Below are 19,889 nucleotides of genomic sequence, written 5' to 3'. Positions count from 1 at the left end.
GCTGCTCTATGCTTACTCTGAGGCAATGTTCTGTCTTTTTCGTGTGTGGAGGAACTTATAGAGAGTTTGAGGTTTTCTGACCTACGTAAGCCATCTTCCCAGAGTCCTCTTCAACAGTTTCATTTCACTGGGAATCTGAAGGGACCCTGGAAACTTCAAAGGCGAAAGAGACTGGTGACCCACTATAGAGCTCAGGGACCTTTAAACCAGGAATCTAGGTTTCTAAAATGCCCTATCTTCTGCCTTTGCCTTTGAGAGAAATTTTCTGTCAGCTATAAGGGTTGGGGTGGGCAGGGAGCCCACCTTTGTCCACTATGATGGTGGATGGCAGGTCTCTGCCAACTTTGGGGGTCGGGCCCTTGTGTGGCCAGTGGTCAAGACCCAGGCCTGTATTTGATTTGGACCACTGGTAGGAGAGCTCAGACCAGTGGCAGTGACCTCAGGACTAGTGCTGCCTGCTGAGGAGAAGAAGCAAGAGAACAGATGGAAAAAGGTGGAGTGATGACTCACCAGCTCTACCAGGAGGATGCCCTTATCTTCCTGTTTAAATCCCTGGGTTCCCTTTCCACAAGCATCAGCTGATTTTCTCAAGGAGGGGGGCGGAGTTACACAGGTGGGCCTGGAAAAGATGGATGGGGGAGATGGGAGCTCTGGACCAACTTATGTTTCTGCTTTGCAAACTGCGTCGCCACAGGAAATGGAGCATTGAGATGAATGCGCCCTCGCTGTTGACTAATAAGGAAAAGTCTAGAGGCAAGGGTGGGGTTTAGAGCCATAGATGGTCTACTTTTTGAGCGATATTTCATTATTTTCTCTTCTAAACTGATTCCAGCCAGTAGGAAAAGGAATTTGTAGAGCGAGCTCCCTCTGGTGGCCAGTGGGGAATACTACGACCTTTTAGGAAAGCGATTTCCACCCAGAGTGGCTGATGAGCAGGCCTCCAAGAAGGGAAAGGTGTGGGTCTATGCCCACCTCTGACACTGTCTAGCGGGGTGTCCCTGGGCAGATCAGCTAACCTCTTGGTCAACGCGGTATATCCAGGAATAACTGGGATATGAAAACAAAAGTCTTAATACAGTAATTAAAAAGCAATCTGAAATGAAAGTGGCTATGCTAAGGGGCCAACCCTAAAGCTACTTTGCATTTATTGTGTATTGATTCTGCATATAATAATCTCTCTCTCCCTTTCTGTCTATATATACATACACACACATACATATATATACATATATATATATATATACACACACACACACACACATATATATATATATATGCCGTTTCCGTTATAATGCAGGAAAAGTTCTGGAGGGCAGGAACTTTCATTTTTGCCTTTGAATTCTCCTCCCCCCCCCCCCAAGTACTTAGCTCATTGCCTGGTACACAGTAGGTACTTAATAAATGCTTATTGCTCCATTTCCAATGGCCTTTTCCTACCTGGCCTTTCTACTAGCAGCATTTAGGCCTGTATATCATTCCCTCCTCTTGGATATAGTCTCTTCCCTGGGGTCCCTCTTCTTTGCTGGATCATGAGTCATATCCTGTCCCTTAGGCATGTAGCTCAGGACTCAGTCCCGGACCCTCTTTTCTCTAGGCTCTCTCTCAGTGATCTCATCAGCTCTGATGGGTTCAACTGTCATCGCTATGCAGATAGATGATTCCCAAATACAAATCTGCGTCCTGAGTTCCAGTCCCACATCCCTTGATTGCCTGCTGGACATTCCATCAGCACTGGAATGAACTGAACAAGTCAAAAATGGAACCATCTTCTCCCTCAAATCCATCCTTTTTCTTAATGGTGCCATCCCCGTGAGCCGTCCTTCACTCTTCCTTCCTCCTTGGTTCCATACCCAATCTGTTACCAAGTCGTGTTTATTCTACCTTCACAACATCTCTCACACTGATCCTTCCAGCTCAAACGCTCTGATTTGCTACTCTTTTTCTTAAGTTATCTTTTATTACTTTCCACTTGGGATAGACCTGTGAGGCAGGCCTTTATGAACAGCATATGCTGAAGAACAATCCATGCCACAGACCTCAACTTTCAAAGAACCCTGGAATTTTTTTTTTTTTGGTGAGGCAATTGGGGTTAAGTGACTTGCCCAGGGTCACACAGCTAGTAAGTGTCAGGTTGGATTTGAATTCAGGTCCTCCTGACTCCAGGGCCGGTGCTCTATCCACTGTACCACCTAGCTGCCCCAAACAATGGAATTCTTAAGGAGCTTAAGACATCATCTAGTTTTTTTTTTTTTTAGTGAGGCAATTGGTGTTAAGTGACTTGCCCAGGGTCACACAGCTAGTAAGTGTTAAGTGTCTGAGGCTGGACTTGAACTCAGGTACTCCTGACTCCAGGGCCAGTGCTCTATCCACTGTGCCACCTAGCTGCCCCTATCATCTAGTTTTTAATGTCTGAAAACATGAACAGTCTACAAAAGCTCTTTGAGGGTAGTGACTGTCTTTGCTTTTGTATCTATTCCCAGCATTAAGAAAAGTGTTTAATAAAGAGGTATTCATTCATTCATTCCCATTCATTCATTCATTCATGCACTCTTCTCTACACTAAAGTGGCCAGCACCCTAGGTGAGACCCTCTTCACCTTGCCTGAATTATTGCAATAGCTTCCTCATTTGTCTGTCAACAGTCAACAAGCATTTAATAAGCACCTACTATGTGACAGGCACTGGATAAAGGCTGAGGATACAAAGAAAAGCAAGCACAGCCCCTGTCCTCAAGGAGATTACATTCTAATGGAAATCATAACATGCCAACAACTACATACATTGAAGATATGTATATATGTATGTGTGTATGTATATACACACATACACAAGGCAGACTAGAAGTAATTTCAGATGGAAGGTAATATATCATCAAGGGGGACTGTGAAAGCCTTCAAGCCCAAGGTGGGATGTGTGTGGGAGATCTGGAGAAAACCAGGGAAGGCAGAGGTGTTGAGGGAGAGCCTATTGGGCAGGGGGGATGGCCAGTGAAAACGCAGAGTCAGGTGGTGGAGAGTCCTGTTTGAGGAACAGCAAGGATGCTGGTGTTCCTGGATCGGAAATACACGTAGAGGAAGAAAGAACAAGACTAGAGAGTTATGGGAGGGGGCTTTGAACCAAACGGAGGCTTTCATATTTGATCCTTGAGGTAATAGGGAGCCATTACTGTTGAGTAAGGAGGTGACACTGTGGATGCTCCGGACTGCCAGTCACTATTTTCTTATACTTTCAGTATATACGGTAGTCCAAGTAGCAAAATCCATTTTAAGATAGACACTATCTGGGGCAGCTAGGTGGAGCAGTGGATAGAATACTGGCCCTGGATTCAGGAGGACCCGAGTTCAAATCTGGCCTCAGACACTTGATACTTACTAGCTGTGTGACCCTGGGCAAGTCATTTAACCTCCATTGCCCCATAAAAACAAAACAGACAGAAAATAGACACTATCTGCTAAAGTTGAGGCCGGGACACCACGTAGTCCAGGAGTGAAGTGATGAAGGCCTAAGCTAGGATGGAGGGAAATCTTGTCCCTTCTCTCCTGATCTTTCCTTGAGTCTCCTTTGCTGGCTCTTTCCCTGACACTGTACTCTCATCACCTCTGGCCTGGACACTTGTAATAGCCCTGTGTGGGGCGGTGGGGGAGTGTGGGGGGTTGGCCTGCTTCAAGGCCCTCCCCACTGCTGACCAGCCTCCATTCAGTCATTAAAGGGGTTTTCCTAAAGAACAAGAATGACCATTTCACACACACCCCCAATACTACAATGGCTTCCTATGGCCTCCAGCAGGATCAGAGATAGAACACGTTGGATTTTAAAGCCCTTCACAGTCTGGCCCCTTCCAGCCTTCTCCCATCTACCCACTCCACCATTCACTGGCATTAGCCTCCCGGCTGTCACCCACACAAGATGCTCCAGCTCCAGATTGTCCCCACACCTGGGCCGCTTCCCTTCATCTCTGGCTCCGGGCCTCCCTTGAGGCACCGGCCCCAGAAGCCTTTCCCAGTCCTCCCTAAAGGGACTGCCTTCTCTCTGAGATTAGCTCCACTTTATCCTGCATATGGCTTCATTGTACATAGTTGTTTGAAAATTGCCTCCCTTAGATGATACTTGTAATTCCTAAGAACTTTCTCATTGTTAGGGCAGTTGGAAGGAGTAGATATAGACAGAAGGCACCGGTGTGAGTTGAATATGAAGGGATGATATCTAAAAAAATAGAATTAAGAGGTGAGAGAGGAATGACCCTGGGCAAGTCACTTAACCCTCATTGCCCGTTTCCCCGCCCCAAAATAAAACAAGGAGGGGGAGATGGTGGAGGTGAGGGGGAGTGAGTGAACTCATCAGAATTGGATCAATGAGGGAATAACATACACACTCAATTGGGTATAGAAATCTATCTGACCCTGCAGGAAAGTAGGAGGGGGAGGGGATAAGGAGAGGTATTATAGAAGGGAGGGCAGATTGGGGGAGGGGGTAGTCAGAAGCAAGACACTTTTGAGTGTGGAAATATGTTTAACATCATTGTAATGTATAACCTGTATCAGATTGCTTGCTGGTTTTGGGAGGGGGGAGAGAAGGAAGGGAGGGAGAAAAATTTGCAACTCAAAATCTTATAAAAACAAATACTGAAAACTACCTTTACCTGTAATCGGAAAAAATAAAATACTATTTAAAAAAAGAAAAAGACAGACACTTTTGAGGAGGGATAGGGTGAAAGGAGAGAGAGAACAGAATAAATGGGGGGAAATAAGATGGAGGGAAATGAAGTTAGCAATAGTAACTGAAAAAAATATGAAGCAAGTTTCTCTGAGAAAGGCCTCATTTCTCAAACATATAGAAAACTGAGTCAAATTTATAAAAATAAGAGCCATTCCCCAATTGATACATGATCAAAACATAAAGTAATCAAAGCTATCTAGAGCCATATGAAAAAATGCTTTAAAGCATTATTGATTGGAGAAATGCAAACTAAAACAATTTTGAATTATTACCTCATACCTATTAGGTTGGCTAACAGAACAGAAAGGAAAATGACAAATGTTGGAGGGCATGTGGGGAAAAGGAGGGATTCATGCATTGTACTGTTGGTAGAGTTGTAAATCGATTCAACCATTCTGTAGAGCAATATGGAACTATACCCAAAGGGCTGTAATGCCATGCATACTCTTTGATTTAGCAATGCCACTACTAGGTCTGTATACAAAAAGAGAATGGAAAAGGACCTGTATGTACAAAAATATTTATAGCAGCTCTTTTCTGGTGGCAAAGAATTGGAAATCAAAGTAATGTCCATCAACTGGGGAATGGTTGAACAAATTGTAGTATGTGATTATGATGAAACACTATTGTGCTATAAGAAATGATGAGCAGGATGCTCTCAGAAAAACCTGGAGTTACATGAGCTGATGCAAAGTGAAATGTACTGTGTCCAAAGTAACAGCAGTAGAGTAAGATGATCAGATGTGAATTACTTGCCTATTCTCAGCAATACAATGATCCAAGACAACACTGAAGGACTTAAAAAATGTTATCTATCCCCAGAGAAAGAACTGATGGTGTCTGAATGGAGATTGAAGCATAATTTTTTTACTTTTCTTGAATTTTTTGTCTGTTTTCTTTTACAACATGACTAATATGGAAACATTTTGCATGACTACAAATTTATAACTTACATTGAATTGCTTGCCTTCTCAAAGGCAGGGTGGGGAGGGAGGAAGAGAATTTGAAACACAAAGTTTTAAAAATGGATGTTAAAATTGGGTTTTTTTTTTTTTTTGAAAAATACAATGTTAAATAAAGCATAAAAATAGAAAGTTGCCTCCTTCATTAGACTGTGGCTCCCTTAATGGTAGCGACTATTTTCACTTTTCTTTGTATTCCTAGTCATTTAACATAGTGCCTGGAACACAGTGGGCACTTAATAAATGCTTGGTGACCTAAAGTGTCAGAAGAGAGAAGGGAGCATGTAAGAGAGGCCTGGACAACACAATGGGTATGAGAGGAGGGGGTTGGAGAAGGAGAAGTTGGGGATGACACCTAGGTTTTGAGCCAGGGTGACCAGAAGGGTGGTGGTACCCTCAACAACAATAGAGAAGTTAGGAAGAAGATATGGTGTGTTGTTTGTTTTTTTTTTTGGGGGGGAGACAGGTAATGAGGGTTAAGTGACTTACCCAGGATCACACAGCTAGTAAGTGTCAAGTGTCTGAAGTCGCATTTGAACTCAGGTCCTCCTGAATCCAAGGCCGGTACTTTATCCACTGTGCCACATAGCTGCCCCCGAAGATACGGTTTTGAAGGAAAGATGAGTTCAGTTTTTGACATACTGTGTTTAAAATGTTTGTGAGTTGGAGATGAGAGACTGGAGGTCAAAAGAAAGGTTAGCAAAGAATAATAACTGAATCCATGGGAACTGATGAATTTACCAAGTATAATGGCATAGTGGGAGAAAAGAAGAGGCCCTAGCACAGAACCTTGGGGGGCACCCCTGGTTAATGGGTACAGCCTCACTAAAGAGCCAACAAAAGAGAAGGAGAAGTGGTCAGACAAATAGGAAGAAAGAGAGGAAGGGTCACAAAAGTCTAGAGAGAAGAGTATTAAGAAGAGGGTGGTCCACACTCAGAAGCTGAAGAGAGGTCAATAAGGAAGAGGACTGAGAAAAGGCCATTGGAGTTGGTAGTTAAGAGAGCACAGGCAACGTTGGAGAGAGAATTTCATTTGAATGATGAAGTCAGAAGCAAAATGTAGAGAGTTAAGACAGTGAGAGGAAAGCAAGTGGAAGCACCAATCGAATCTGGCCTTTCCCAGGAGTTTAGTCACAAGAGGAGAGTTATGGGACAATAGCTACTGTGGATGAAATGACCAAGTAAGGGTTTTTGAAGATGGGTGAGCCAAGGGTAGATCTGTAGGTAGCAGGGAAGCAGTCAGTAGACTGAGGCTGAAGATTAGTGAGAGCGGGCATGAAAGATGGGGCAATCTGCTGGAGAGGATGGGTTGGAATGACCCCTTGTGCCTTGGGCAGGAGCAGGACCTGAGACAGATGTGGGGTGCTGAAGGAGATAGTGGAGAAAAATATATGGAAAGTGTGATGAGGTGGAGGGGAAAAGAGGAAGCCCTTATCAAAGGGCCTTTTTTTTTTTTTTCCTTTCAGAAAATAAGGCAAAAATCTCAGATGGGAGATCTGGTGAAGGAAGGTAGTAGGGTGTATAGATTTGAGGAGGGAAAGGTTTGGAGAAGGCACTGCAGTTAGTGGGCTAGTGAATTTATTAGGGAGATATAAAAGGACTATTTTCCTGCGACAAAGACCCATATATGTAACAAAAATATGTAGTGGACCCAAGCCACAATAGCTTTGTAATCCTTCTCTCCCTGTTCCTTGCCTCTGGTCTTTTCCTCTCTGATACATCCTCATGTAGCAAGCAAATTGATCTTTCGGAAGTAATTCTGTATGACCAAATCATTCTGTGCTCAAAGTTCAGCGGTTCCCTACTGTCTCTAGGATAAAATATGATTCCTCTGACACTGAAAGGCCTCCAGGAGCTAGTGTCAATCTGTCTTTCCAGGCTGATCCCACATCTCTCTCCTTGCATTTTATGTTAAAGATAGGTTGGTCTGGGGGCAGCTAGGTGGCGCAGTGGATAAAGCACAGGCCTTGCATTCAGGAGGACCTGAGTTCAAATCCAGCCTCAGACACTTGACACTTAACTAGCTGTGTGACCCTGGGCAAGTCACTTAAACCTCATTGCCCTGCAAAAAAAAAAAAAAAAGATAGGTTGGTCTGCTTGCTGCTTCCTTTACATGACACTCAATACCTTTGCACAAGGCTGTGCCCCCTACCTGGAATCCTCTTCCCCTCACAAGTCCTTTTTTCTTTTTTTTGGTGAGGCAATTGGGGTTAAGTGACTTGCTCAGGGTCACACAGCTTAGTAAGTGTCAAGTGTCTGAGGTCACATTTGAATTCAGGTCCTCCCGACTCCAGGGCCAGTGCTCTATCCACTGCACCACCTAGCTGCGCCCCGCACCCAATTCCTAACTCCTTTCAAGTACTACCTCCTACCTGAGACATTTCTGGATGCCCCCCCCACACACACAATTCTTCATGTTCTCTCACACACTTCCTGACCCTCAGTGCTCTGTGCATTAGGCCACCCTAGATTTACTACCCTAGTAGATTTACTTTGTGTGCCTAATTTTTGTTGTTCTTGCTGTGTTATTTCAGTGGTTTCTGACTCTCTGTGACCCCATTTGATGGGTTTTCTTGGCAAAGATAAAGGAGTGGTTTGCCATTTCCTTTTCCAACTCATTTTATACATAAGGCAAACAGGGTTAAGTGACTTGCCCAGGGTTTAAACTCATGAAGATGAGTCTGATTCTAAGCCCAGTGCTCTATCCACTGTGTCACCTTGCTGCCTTGTGTGTAACATACACATGTAGGACATATACATGCATATATTTCTGTGAACATATACTCCTGTGTATTTTATATATATACACACACATATATTTGTGTATGTTATTTTTCTTCCATAGAATGGGTACTCTTTGAAGGCTGGTAGCTTTCCTTCATGTATATTTCCAGCACCTATATCAGAACTTTGAAGAATAATAGTTGATTTGAACTATGAGATAATCCTTCTTTCTTCAGTACTTCCAACTACCCCTTTAAATAGGGTCCTGATCCAACCTAGGGATACGCTGAAATGAAAACGAAAGTCTCCCTGAGCCCCTTCTGGGAAGGGGAGGGAGTCACTAATGTTAGTTTGTCTTTGACACACTTCTGCTTCCAAATACCCACAGGATGACCAGGGTTCAACACTTGACCTCACAAGTGCCAGGAGGTGGGGGAGAAACGGGAAGTGAGAGCTGGTTCTAGAGGAAGCATAAGTGGGGCACAGGAAAAGCCGTGTCCCAAGGCAAAGCTGACTCAATGCTGCCCTTGAGCAAGACTTCTGGGATGTGCCGAGCAAGGGACATGGGGGCTGGTAGGGCAGGGGGGCGGGCGCTGAAGTTTCTTCTGTTATCCCCAGCCTGGAAGGGAAAAATTTGTGGGGAAGGTGGGAAAGGGGCTGGTGGGGGGGCCTCTGTGTTTGGCAGGGTGAGGCGTATAGGAGGTAAGAATCAAAACGCAATGAATGGGAAGGGAGAAGAAAGGAGGCGGACGCACCGGAAGTGACGCACCGGAAGTCCGAGGCGGTACAGACCGGCATCCTCGTCCCCTTCCCGGCCCGCCCCCCCCTCCCGCCAACCGCGCCTCCACGATGTAACCGCAAAACCTCAGGCTTCTCCGCCCGTCTTTACTGCAGGGCAGGAGGAGGCAGAGAAAGCAGAGGAAGAAGCGGAGCGGCAGCTTGGCTGAGACAGTCAGCATGGAGTCCGAGGGGAGCAGGTCGGTTAGTCAGTCGGTCGGTCCGTCAGTCGGTCTGTTGATCGGCGCTCGGGGGCGGGGGCGGCTGCGGCGCTGCTAAGCAACAGCAGCTCTGCCAGCCTCGCTGCCTATTGGTGGCTTCTGGACGGTCCCATCCTGATCCGGGGGGGAGCTCTGGAGAAAGGAAGTTACCACAGTTCTTTTCACAAGGGGGAGAGAAAAGCGTCGTTTCCCCCTTCCACTGCCTCTCCTATTGGTGGCTTCCGGATGGTCCCATCCTGACCCGGGAGGGGGAGCTCTGGAGTCGTTATCCCCATTTATCCAATCGCGTCAGCCTGCCCCACCCTGCTACTGGTACCTTCCAGATAAGCGTAGCAAAAGTATCTGGCGAGGCTGGGTGGACTGGACCGTACCATTGTTATGGGCAGAGGTTGGCAGAGTACACACACGGTGGCAGCTAGGTGGCATCCACTGTGTACACAGCGCTGAACCCTGAATCAGGAAGTCCTGAGTTCAAATCTAGTCTCCCATGACACTGTCTAGCTGTGTGACCCTGGGCAAAGTCAGGTAACTCAGGCTTGCCTCAGTTTCCTCAAGGGCAAAATGAGGTTTACAAAAGCACCACCTCCCTGCTTAGCCCGGTGCCTGGCATACAGGAGGTGCCTAATCAATGCTTGTTTCTTCTTTTTGGGTCTGGAATATTCTTCCTCTGCAGGAGGAAGGAGATAGGGAGAGGGGTGGTACCCAGTCGCAAAGCCCCCTTGTGCCTTGAGTCTCACGGGTCTCCCTTGGTACATTGTGTTTATTTTTTGTGTAGACAATATTTGGTCTCCACTCGTTAACCACAATTGGACTTAAGCTCCTTAGGGACAGGCGCTATTTTACTTGTGTCTTTTCCCTTCCCAGCCCCCACTCAAATCCCACCCTCCCCCTTAATTTTGGGGTCTCCCCACTGGTCTCTCTGTTGTTGATTGTCTTCGATCTGTCCCAGCCAGAGGACTTTCTCTGTATCCCCAGTACTTAGGGCAGTGTCCGGCACACAGTAGGTGCTTAATAAATGTTTATTGGCTGTCATAGCTGGTGCTCCATAAATGCTTGTCCATCCATTGGCTCCCAACTTGGACAATATGCCACAGGATCTTGTGGTTGTCCCCATCTCACTCTTGGGCAGACTGACGCCTCATAACAGATACACATTTATTAAACACCTTTTCCTTGTCAGTTGCTAGGCCTCATAAGCCCTGGTGACCCAAAGGCAAATGGGAACCACCCTCTACTCTCCAGGGACTTACATTCTCCCCTGGGAGTATGAGGCTGGCAATGAGCCCCCTTGTCCCAGGAAGGGCCCCAGTGAGATCTCAGACCTCGGACCCCCAGTCCAGATTTCTTTCCAAGGTACCCAGATTTTTTTTCTTTCTTATTCCATGCATATCTTCGCCCCAGACTTCACTTTGTGAGAGGCCAGGAAATGCTCAGCAGTCCTAGGTGTCAGTAGCTTCCTGCTGAACTTTGCCACTCAAGCATCTTTGGAAAGTACCCTGCTGGTGCTGGTGCTGGAGCTGAGGGAGCCAGGGACGGGGCTCAGGATTTATGGGGGGACATTCGAGCGAAGGCACAAACATGAGTGCAGTCTTCCTGCTCGAAAAGCATTGTTTAAATGTAAACATTTCAACGAGGTGTTATGGGCCCAGGGCACCCCATAAGTTCTCTGGGGCACATCAAAGTTTCTCCTTGAGAAACTAATCCAAAGGACAGACACACCTAAAGAGATAAGTGGAACCAGATCGGGTTGAGCTAGCTTGGGGACCTCCACCCTTCATTCTAGTCTCCCTCAACCCTGGGGCGATAAGATTAGGTGTGGCTGCTTCCTTTGTGTCTTTCGGAGAGAGATGGCTTCAGAGATCTACAGCCACCCCTCACCCAACTCCTCCAGCCACCACCAGTGGGGGATGGTCCTCCCTCACTAAGGGAACTTTTCACAGTCAGATGGTCACCCCCATCAGTCCTCTATAAAAGTACCTGCCAGTCTCCTGCTTGAGAAGATTGGTATCTCAGAGCCATGCTCTGTGCCATGCCTTCTCCCCATGAGAAGTCCAAGGACTTCTTTCATGCTTTCCCTTCCCTTCCCTTTCCTCTAAATAAACTACCATCTTATTCTAACTGCTTTTGTGTGCAAGAGGGTGTAATTCTTTAAAGAGGAATTCCTAAGGACTCCAAACCCCTACCCCTTCCCAAACCCCCTACCCTGTTTGCCCCATGACAGTACCACTGCTAGGTCTGTATCCCAAAGAGATCATAGAAAAGGGAAAAGGACCCACATGTACAAAAATATTTATAGCAGCTCTCTTTGTGGTGGCGAAGAATTGGAAATCGAGGGAATGCCCATCAATAGGGGAATGGCTCAACAAGTTGTGGTATATGAGAACAATGAGCAGGAGGAGTTCAGAGAAACCTGGAAGGACTTACATGAACTGATGCTGACGGAGAGGTGCAGAACCAGGAGAACATTGTACACAGTAACAGCAACATTGTGTGTTCAGACCACGCATGTCATTCTTCAGATAGCAGAACGGTTGACATTAGTCTTATTTCTTCAGACAGCTCTAGTTTTGTGTATTCATCATGCATCTGAATCATTTGCTAAACCCAGGCATCCTTGGCTCCTGTTGCTGGGGGTGATGTGGGTGGTAGGGTGATTCTATAACCTCCAATTTCCTTAATAATCAACAAATGTCAGTCAATAAACATTTATTAAGCACTGACCATGTGCCTGGGATACAAAAAGGTAAAAGGTAGTTCCTGCCCTCAGAGAGCTTACAATCTAATGGGGAGACAGCAGGCACACAGATATATACAAGCAACTAGATACAGGATAAATAGGAAAGAATTCACAGAGGGGATGACTGGAATGAAGGGGAGGTGGGGAAGGCTTCCTGTAGGAGGTAGGATTTTAGTTGGGACTTAGGGAGGTGGGGGGGGGGGAGACATAGGCAGAGAGGAGGAGGGAGGGTGCTCCAGGTGTGGGGGATAACCAGAATAAAGTTGATACTGATGGAGGCTGGATGAGGGGGGGGGGGCCCGGTGCTGGAAATGTATATGACTGCCAGATGGCACCATAGTGCACAGAGCGCCAGGCCTGGACTCAAGAAGACTCATTGGGTTCAAATCCAAGCTCAGACACTTACAAGCTGGGTGACCCTGAACAAGTCACTTTACCCTATCTGCCTCTCTGGAGAAGGAAATGGCAAAACGCTCAGGTAGCTCTGCCAAGAAGACTCCAGATGGGGTCACAGAGAGGCGACTGAAGGCCTGAGAGACAACAATGTGAGGTGCCTGTGGTTTGTGGGGTGGACACTCTTCCCACAGGTCCCAACTGTCGTTCATGTTGTGGTCCTAGCAAGTGTCCTGAGGCCCACTGAGGTGGCGGCCACCTTAGCCAAGGTTACGCACCAGAATGTGGATGAGGCAGGGCATGACTGGGCCCCCCAACTCAGAACGTTCTCCAGCCTGGCTGACAGCATCGTGTTTCTTTTCCAGAGAGCTCATCTTTCCTCCTCTCACGGAGCCTGTGGATGCCCCGCTGCCCAACTTAACCCCGAGGCACCAGGAGCTGATCCCCACTCCCTGTGGCCCCGTAAGTACCTTGGGCACCAAGCCCTGGGGGAGAGTTGAGGCCTGGGCTCGACTGCTGCTGACAACGGGCTGACGCTGACCCTCCCCAGGGGAGTGTGACGTCCAGGCTTCTGCTGCCACTGCTCCTGTGGCCTCGACTCCTCCCTTATCTCAGCCCCTTCTTCAATAGTTTGTGTCTTGGCAGGAAACTCATGCTCGGCCTGGGACTCACCCCCTACATTGGCGACCAGAATCCAGCCCCCCCCCCCTCAATGATTCCTTCTCTCAAAATTCTTTGGGTCTTGTAAGGCATCAGGGTGGCACTGGGCCAATGTAGCTTCAGACACATCCAGACTGTGTGACCCTGGGCAAGTCACATAACCTCTGTCTGTCTTGGTTTCTTCATCTGTAAAAAACCCAGCACCTCCCTCCCAGAGAGGTTGTGAGGATCAAGTGAGATGATATTTATAAGGCGTCTAGCACGGTACCTGTACATAGTAGGTGCTCAGAAAATGCTTTCCCCTCCTTCCATCCCTTCCTCCATAGGAGGAAGAGGGAGAGAACTCCCAGGTGAGGAAATGCCCTCCCCCACAGCAAGTCAGTGCTTTCCCTGCTGTGTCTGGGCTTCCAGAGGAGACCTGCCCGGGGTCACCCAGCCCATGGGGATCAGAGGCAGTACTTGAACCTGGCACTCCCCCTGAATCTCTGCCTGAGCAGCTCCTGCCCCGTGCCCAGCCCTGTGCCTAGCCACGTCAGTTCCTCCTCAGCATTCCTGGCATCTGCCCCTCTTTCTCTCCCTGGACTTGAGTTTGAGGCACCTGGCTCTGTGTGCCAGCCTGGCCCATGACGGTCCCTGGACCAAGGACCTTCCAGGCCGGCCTAGGAGAGGAGGCACATCCAGGGATGCAGCAGCAGGGAGAGAGCTGGCTCCTGAGCAGCAGGAGCCTTTGAGGGGGCTTGGAGCAGGAGGATTTCACTAGGCAGAGATGAGCGGGCATCTGGCTAAATGCTCCAAGGGGCGAGAGTGTGTGAGTCTGAGAACAGCCAGGAGGGGAGTTGTGGGGAGCAGGGCCGAAACGAGGTCCCCAAGGGGCACCCGGGCCTGCTGGTGGAGTTTGGGGGGCCTCCCAAAGTGGGCAGGGAGCCGTCGAGAGACGAAGTTGGGGCTGTACCTCAGGAAGGCTCCCTGGGCAGCTGGCTTGGATCAGCTGGAGTGGGGGAGAGTGCAGGCCAGAGCCTAGGAGAGAAGCTGAGAGGAAGAGGAGAGAGAGGGGGCACCAGGGCCGGGAAGAGAGGAGGGCATGGTGGTCACTGAGGTCTTGGGAGGTGGAACCAGTCAGCCCTAGCCCTGGACTAGACAGAGGAGGGGGAGGGCGGGGAGGTTTGGGGGAAGACAGGAGTGCATTTGATGGACTGATCTCCCGGCCTCCTTCTACACCAGCGACAGAAAGCCCCTGTTGGGGCAGCTAGGTGGTGCAGTGGATAGAGCACCGGCCCTGGATTCAGAAGGACCTGAGTTCAAATCTAGCCTCAGACACTTAACACTTACTAGCTGTGTGACCCTGGGCAAGTCACTTAACCCCAATTGCCTCAAAAAAAAAAAACCAACAAAAAACCCCCCAAAAGCCCCTGCCCACCTTTCTGGGCCTGTTTCTTCCTTTCTTCCTCCTTCCCCCACAAGGCTGTGAAACACTCGGGACCCACCAAGAGAGAAGGCACCCGCAGGTCCTTCACCCACTGCCCTGGAGCATTGTCTGAGCCTCGGGGACTCCAGTAACTCACACTCCAGTTCTGGAGCCAGAGGACCGGCCTTTGAGGCTGCTCCTGGAGATGGGGATGGGGATGGGGTAGGGGGCCGGCCTCGCTGTGGGACAATGGATGCTCTCCTGGATGTCTGAGCTCCCCGCAGACACTTTGTCTGCCTCTCCCAGCCTCGGAGGCCGGCTGGGCCCGGGTCTCTGTGGGTTGTGCCACATTGTCTGCGTGTCCAGGCTGGAGCGCCGTGCCCTCACCCGTCCCTGCTGGTCTTTATTGGCAGCAGGCCACTGCCTGTGTCAGGACTGGAAAGGTCTGCGGCATATCTCCGTGTCTTTTTTCAGCTCTCTCCCCAGCGTGCTTCTCTGCAGGGGGGTTCTCATTTATCACTCAGATGAGGTTTCTGGGCCTGGGAAGCGTGACTGCTAGCCTGACATGCTCCCGGCTGCCACCAGGGGGCACTCCAGCCCCACCTGATGGAGCCTGGTGGCCAGGCGCTCACGGGGGCCCCTGCAGTCAGCTCTGGGCAGGTTGAAGGTACCCTTTGGCAAAGGAGGCACGGAAGGTGCCCCTTCACCCTTCTGCTCCCCTGCCTGATGCCTCTGCGGCAGTCCGACGTGGACGCGATCAGCCCGCTGGATGGTCTTTGGAGGGGAAGGAGACCCCAGTGAGACCCTGGCCACAGAATCTCATCTTAGACCTGGGAGGGGCCTTGGTGGCCTTCATGAAGCCTTTGAGGAAGGGCCTCCAGGGTGGGGGTGGGGCCTGTCCTTCCATCCTTGGCCAGCTTTGGAGCCCAGGTGTGCCCATGCTTCCCCCCCCACTCTCAGTCCTGTTCTCAGGGCTGGCCAGGAAGAAATCGCCTCCCTCCTAGACGTGCCCAGTGACAGGCTCTGGGCAATGGTGGCCCGTGGTGCCCGCTGCCCTCCCCTGGGAATGCTCCTTACAGCCTCGCATGGCTTTGGATTTATTCCCTCTGTGCATGTCTCTATTGGCCTGTTGATTTTTTGTATCCCCCTCACCCAGCCCAGCATCGGGCACATGTTGGCCTAAAACTTTGGACCAGCCTGTAATTTCATCAGTGTAAGGATCTCCTAGTGAGGGAAGTCCCTTCACTTACGTATAGCAGCACCTGGTCTACCTGGGACCCAGAGAGATGAAGTCCTGGCTCCCACAGCCAGAGTGGTTCAGAGGCAAGCAAGGCCTGCTCTCTATACGTGGTTTCCTGATATCTCTTGCCTTGAACATATACTAGATGCTTAATAAATATTTGTTGAAGTGGATTGAATGAATGATACTGTCCCCATAGGAGCTCATTCCGGACTCATCCCAGGAGCTCCTGCTTCAGTACTTAGTTTTGCCCTTTGTTCTTGGGTAAACCTCCCAGTATGGAAACTCCCTTCTTTGATGCTGCTTTTTTAAAAAATTAAATTTTATTTTTTCAATGGACCAAAATCCACCGTTGCTCCCTCCCACCTCCCCTTTCCCCAACTGAAAAAGAAAGAAAAATAAACCCCATCTTATGCACATGTAGGAAAACAAATTCTCACAGTGATCACATCCAAAGAAAATACCCATCTTAGTGTACTGCCTTGAGTCCATTCCCTTTGCCAGGAGGTAGACAGCAGAGCTTCATGAGAACCCCCCCCCCCCCCCCCGCCTCGTGGGTAGTTCTTGTGTTGCTCAGAGTTCTGAAGTCTTTCAAAATGGCTCGTCCTTCCAATGTTGTTGTTAGGGAAATTCTTCTCCTGGTTCAGCTCACCGCACTCTTCCCAGGTTTTTCTGGAACTGCCCCTTTCTTCATTTCTTGGAGAACAATAGTATCCATCTTATTCATATGCCATAGCTTGTTTAGCCAGGCCAAGCTGATGGTAGTAGCAGAATCTCAAGAGGTAGGCACAATTTTATAGCTTTTGGGGCATAGCTCCACATTTTCAGGATGGTTGGACCATTGCATAGCTGCATCAACAATGCTTCAGTGTGCCTGTTTTCCCATAGCCCCTCCTACATCTGTCATCTTAGCCAATCTCGAGGGCATGAGGTGGGACCCCAGAGTTGTTTGAATTAACATATTAGAGTCAATAAACCTTTATTAAATGGCTACTGTGTGCCAAGCATGTGCTAAGCATTGGGAATACAAAGAAAGGCCCAAGACAGTCCTTGTCTTCAAGGAGCTCATTGTCTAATGGGAGAAGACAAGTGGGGTGGGGTTTATTTACCCAACACAGGGGCATGATAAAGTCCTATAGCCCAGGTGGGAAATGATCCGAGGAAGTGAGAGTTTCAGAGTTGATTTCATCGTGTGGAATGATGAGTTTATGGAGATCATGAAGTTCAGGAAAGCAGCTTGGTGAGGGATGATGAGGTGAATGCTCTGGGAGCCTTCCTCATACTGAGGATATGTGAGGCACTTTTGGATGTCCATTCCTTCCCTCTCCAGTCAGAGGGGGCAGAGAGTGCCAAGGAACTGTGAGATTCAGAGGTTATTTGTCTTGAGGAAGAATGATTTTATGGAGATCATGCAGTCCAGGAAAGTAATAGGGTAGGAGAAGCGAACATTTACCTGCCATCTTTTTAATTTTAGCTTCATCGGTTTTGTTTGAGCAAAAAGTGTTGTACTTTGTGTCATCAGAATTGTCCATTTTACCTTCTAGATTCTCTCTATCCCTCATCTGGCCAGAAACTTTTACCCCTCCATAGATCCGACAGGCCATTTCTTCCTTACTCCTCTGACTGGCTTGTGACCTCACCCCTTGTGCCTGTGTGCACTAGCCATTTTGTGCTTATCTAGGAAGGTGGTGTGAGAGGCTGCTCTGTGCTCACTTTCTGCCAGAATACTTCCCCCTTGTCCCAAGTTGCCTCAATTGCTGGGACCTTTGGGTTCATCAGACACCAGATTGCTTGTGCTTGTTTGCTTACATATACTTTGTACCAGATATGTGCCACTAATTGACCTCTGTGCTTACCAGCATCAGATTGTTTCAGAGATTGCTGACTCATGGGACAGTTTGAGATCTAGTCCTCCTGGGCCTGCTTCCTTCCTGCATTTTTCCATTATTTCCCTTGAGATTCCTTTTTTTTTTTTTTTTTTTGGTGAGGCAATTGGGGTTAAGTGACTTGCCCAGGGTCACATAGCTAGTAATTGTTAAGTGTCTGAGGCCAGATTTGAACTCAGATCCTCCTGAATCCAGGGCTGGTGCTCTATCCACTGCGCCACCTAGCTGCCCCTCCCTTGAGATTCTTATCTCCTTTTCCTTCAGATAATTGTTTTTTTCCTTCAATCTTAATAGTATTTTATTTTTTCCTAGTTATATGTAAAGATAGTTTTCAGCATTCTTTTTTTTTGGGGGGGGGGCGAGGCAATGAGGGTTAAGTGACTTGCCCAGGGTCACACAGCTAGTGTTAAGTATCTGGGGCCAGATTTGAACTCAGGTCCTCCTGAATCCAGGGCTGGTGTTTTATCCACTGCACCATCTAGTCGGCCCTCAGCATTCGTGGCTTTTTTTTTTTTTTTTTGCAGGGCAATGAGGGTTAAGTGACTTGCCCAGGGTCACACAGCTAGTAAGTGTCAAGTGTCTGAGGCCGGATTTGAACTTAGGTCCTCTTGAAACCAGGGCTGGTGCTCTATCCACTGCGCCACCTAGCCGCCCCTAGCATTCGTTTTCATAATATTTTGAGCTCTAAATTTTTCTTCCTCCCTCCCTTCCCTCACTCCTCCCTAAGCTAGCAAGCAATCTGATATAGGTTATATATGTACAGTCATGTTAAACATATTTCCACATTAGTCATGTTGTGGAAGAAGAATCAGAACAAAAGGGAAATACCTCAAGAAAGGAAAAACAAAACAAACAAGCAAACAAAAAGCGAATATAGTATGTTTTGATCTGCATTCAGATTCTTTTTCTGGATATGGAGAGCATTTTCCATCATGAGTCCTTTGGCATTGTCTTGGATCATTGTATTGCTGAGAAGAGCTAAGTCTATCACAGCTGAACATCACACAATGTTGCTGTTACTGTGTACAATGTTCTCCTGGTTCTGCTCACTTCACTCAGCATCAGTTCATGTAAGTCTTTTCAATTTTTTTCTGATATGCACCTGCTCATCATTTCTTATAGCACAATAGTATTCCATCATATTCATATAACACAACTTATTCAGCCATTCCCCAATTGATGGGCATCCCCAATTTCCAATTCTTTGCCACCACAAAAAGAGCAGCTATAAATAGTTTTGTACATGTGGGTCCTTTTCCCTTTTTTATGGTCTCTTTGGGATATAGGCCTAGTAGGGGTATAGCTAGGTCAAAGGGTATGCACAGTTTGATAGCTTTTTGAGCATAGTTTCAAATTGCTCTCCAGAATGGTTGGATCAGTTCACAACTCCACCAACAATGCCAGATAATAATTAATAATGTTTTTACAATCCTATATAAAATAATTTTTGGTAGTTTGCTAAAGGAATAAGTAAATTAATTTAGGTAGAATTGTTATTTTTATTATATTGGCTCAGCCTATTCACCAGCAATGAATATTCCTCTAGTTATTTAGATCTGCCTTTATTTCTGTGAAGAGAATCTTGTTGTAACTCCAAGTCTTAGAGCCCTTTTCTGTCCTGGATCCCTCTGGGAGTGTCTGGTGAATCCTGGAGACCCCTTCTCAGCATAATGTTGTTAAATCCAGAAAACAAAATACAGAGGATTACAGGGGGAACCAGTTAGATTGAAATCCAGTTATTAAACTATTATTAGAAAGAAGTTCATGCACTAATGCATTGTTGGTGGAGCTGTGAACTCATCCAACCATTCTGGAGAGCAATTTGGAATTATGCCCAAAGGGCTATAAGGCTGTGTATACCCTTTGACCCAGCAATACCGCTTTTGGGTCTTTTTCCCAAAGAGATCATAAAAAAGGGAAAAGGACCCACATGTACAAAAATATTTATAGCTGCTCTTTTTGTGGTGGCAAGGAATTGGAAATTGAGGGGTTGTCCATCAGTTGGGGAATGGCTGAACAAGGTGTGGTATATGAATGTGATGGAATACTATTGTGCTGTAAGAAACAATGAGCAGGTGGATTTCAGAGAAACCTGGAAGGACTTACAAGAACTGATGATGAGTGAGATGAGCAGAACCAGGAGAACATTGTAGACAGTATCATGAACAT

The 19,889-nt window shown here is 47.6% G+C and overlaps 1 protein-coding gene across 3 annotated transcripts in view; it reads left to right on the top strand.

The window, feature by feature from the left end:
• The first annotated feature begins 9,233 nt into the window (after positions 1-9,233).
• The window catches only part of LOC122745270, a 40,248-nt gene continuing 29,592 nt past the window's right edge, over positions 9,234-19,889 (top strand). For all 3 annotated transcript variants that reach the window (XM_043990449.1, XM_043990450.1, XM_043990451.1), the window contains exons 1-2: positions 9,234-9,378; positions 12,895-12,991. In XM_043990449.1, coding sequence (XP_043846384.1) covers positions 9,359-9,378; positions 12,895-12,991 — 117 coding nt within the window. In that variant the 5' untranslated portion in view covers positions 9,234-9,358. The remainder of the gene's footprint in view (positions 9,379-12,894; positions 12,992-19,889) is intronic.

The sequence above is a fragment of the Dromiciops gliroides genome, chromosome 3, assembly GCF_019393635.1.
Source record: "Dromiciops gliroides isolate mDroGli1 chromosome 3, mDroGli1.pri, whole genome shotgun sequence".
In the NCBI taxonomy this organism is placed as follows: Eukaryota; Metazoa; Chordata; class Mammalia; order Microbiotheria; family Microbiotheriidae; genus Dromiciops; species Dromiciops gliroides.
This window is presented reverse-complemented; position numbering and strand designations above follow the sequence as displayed.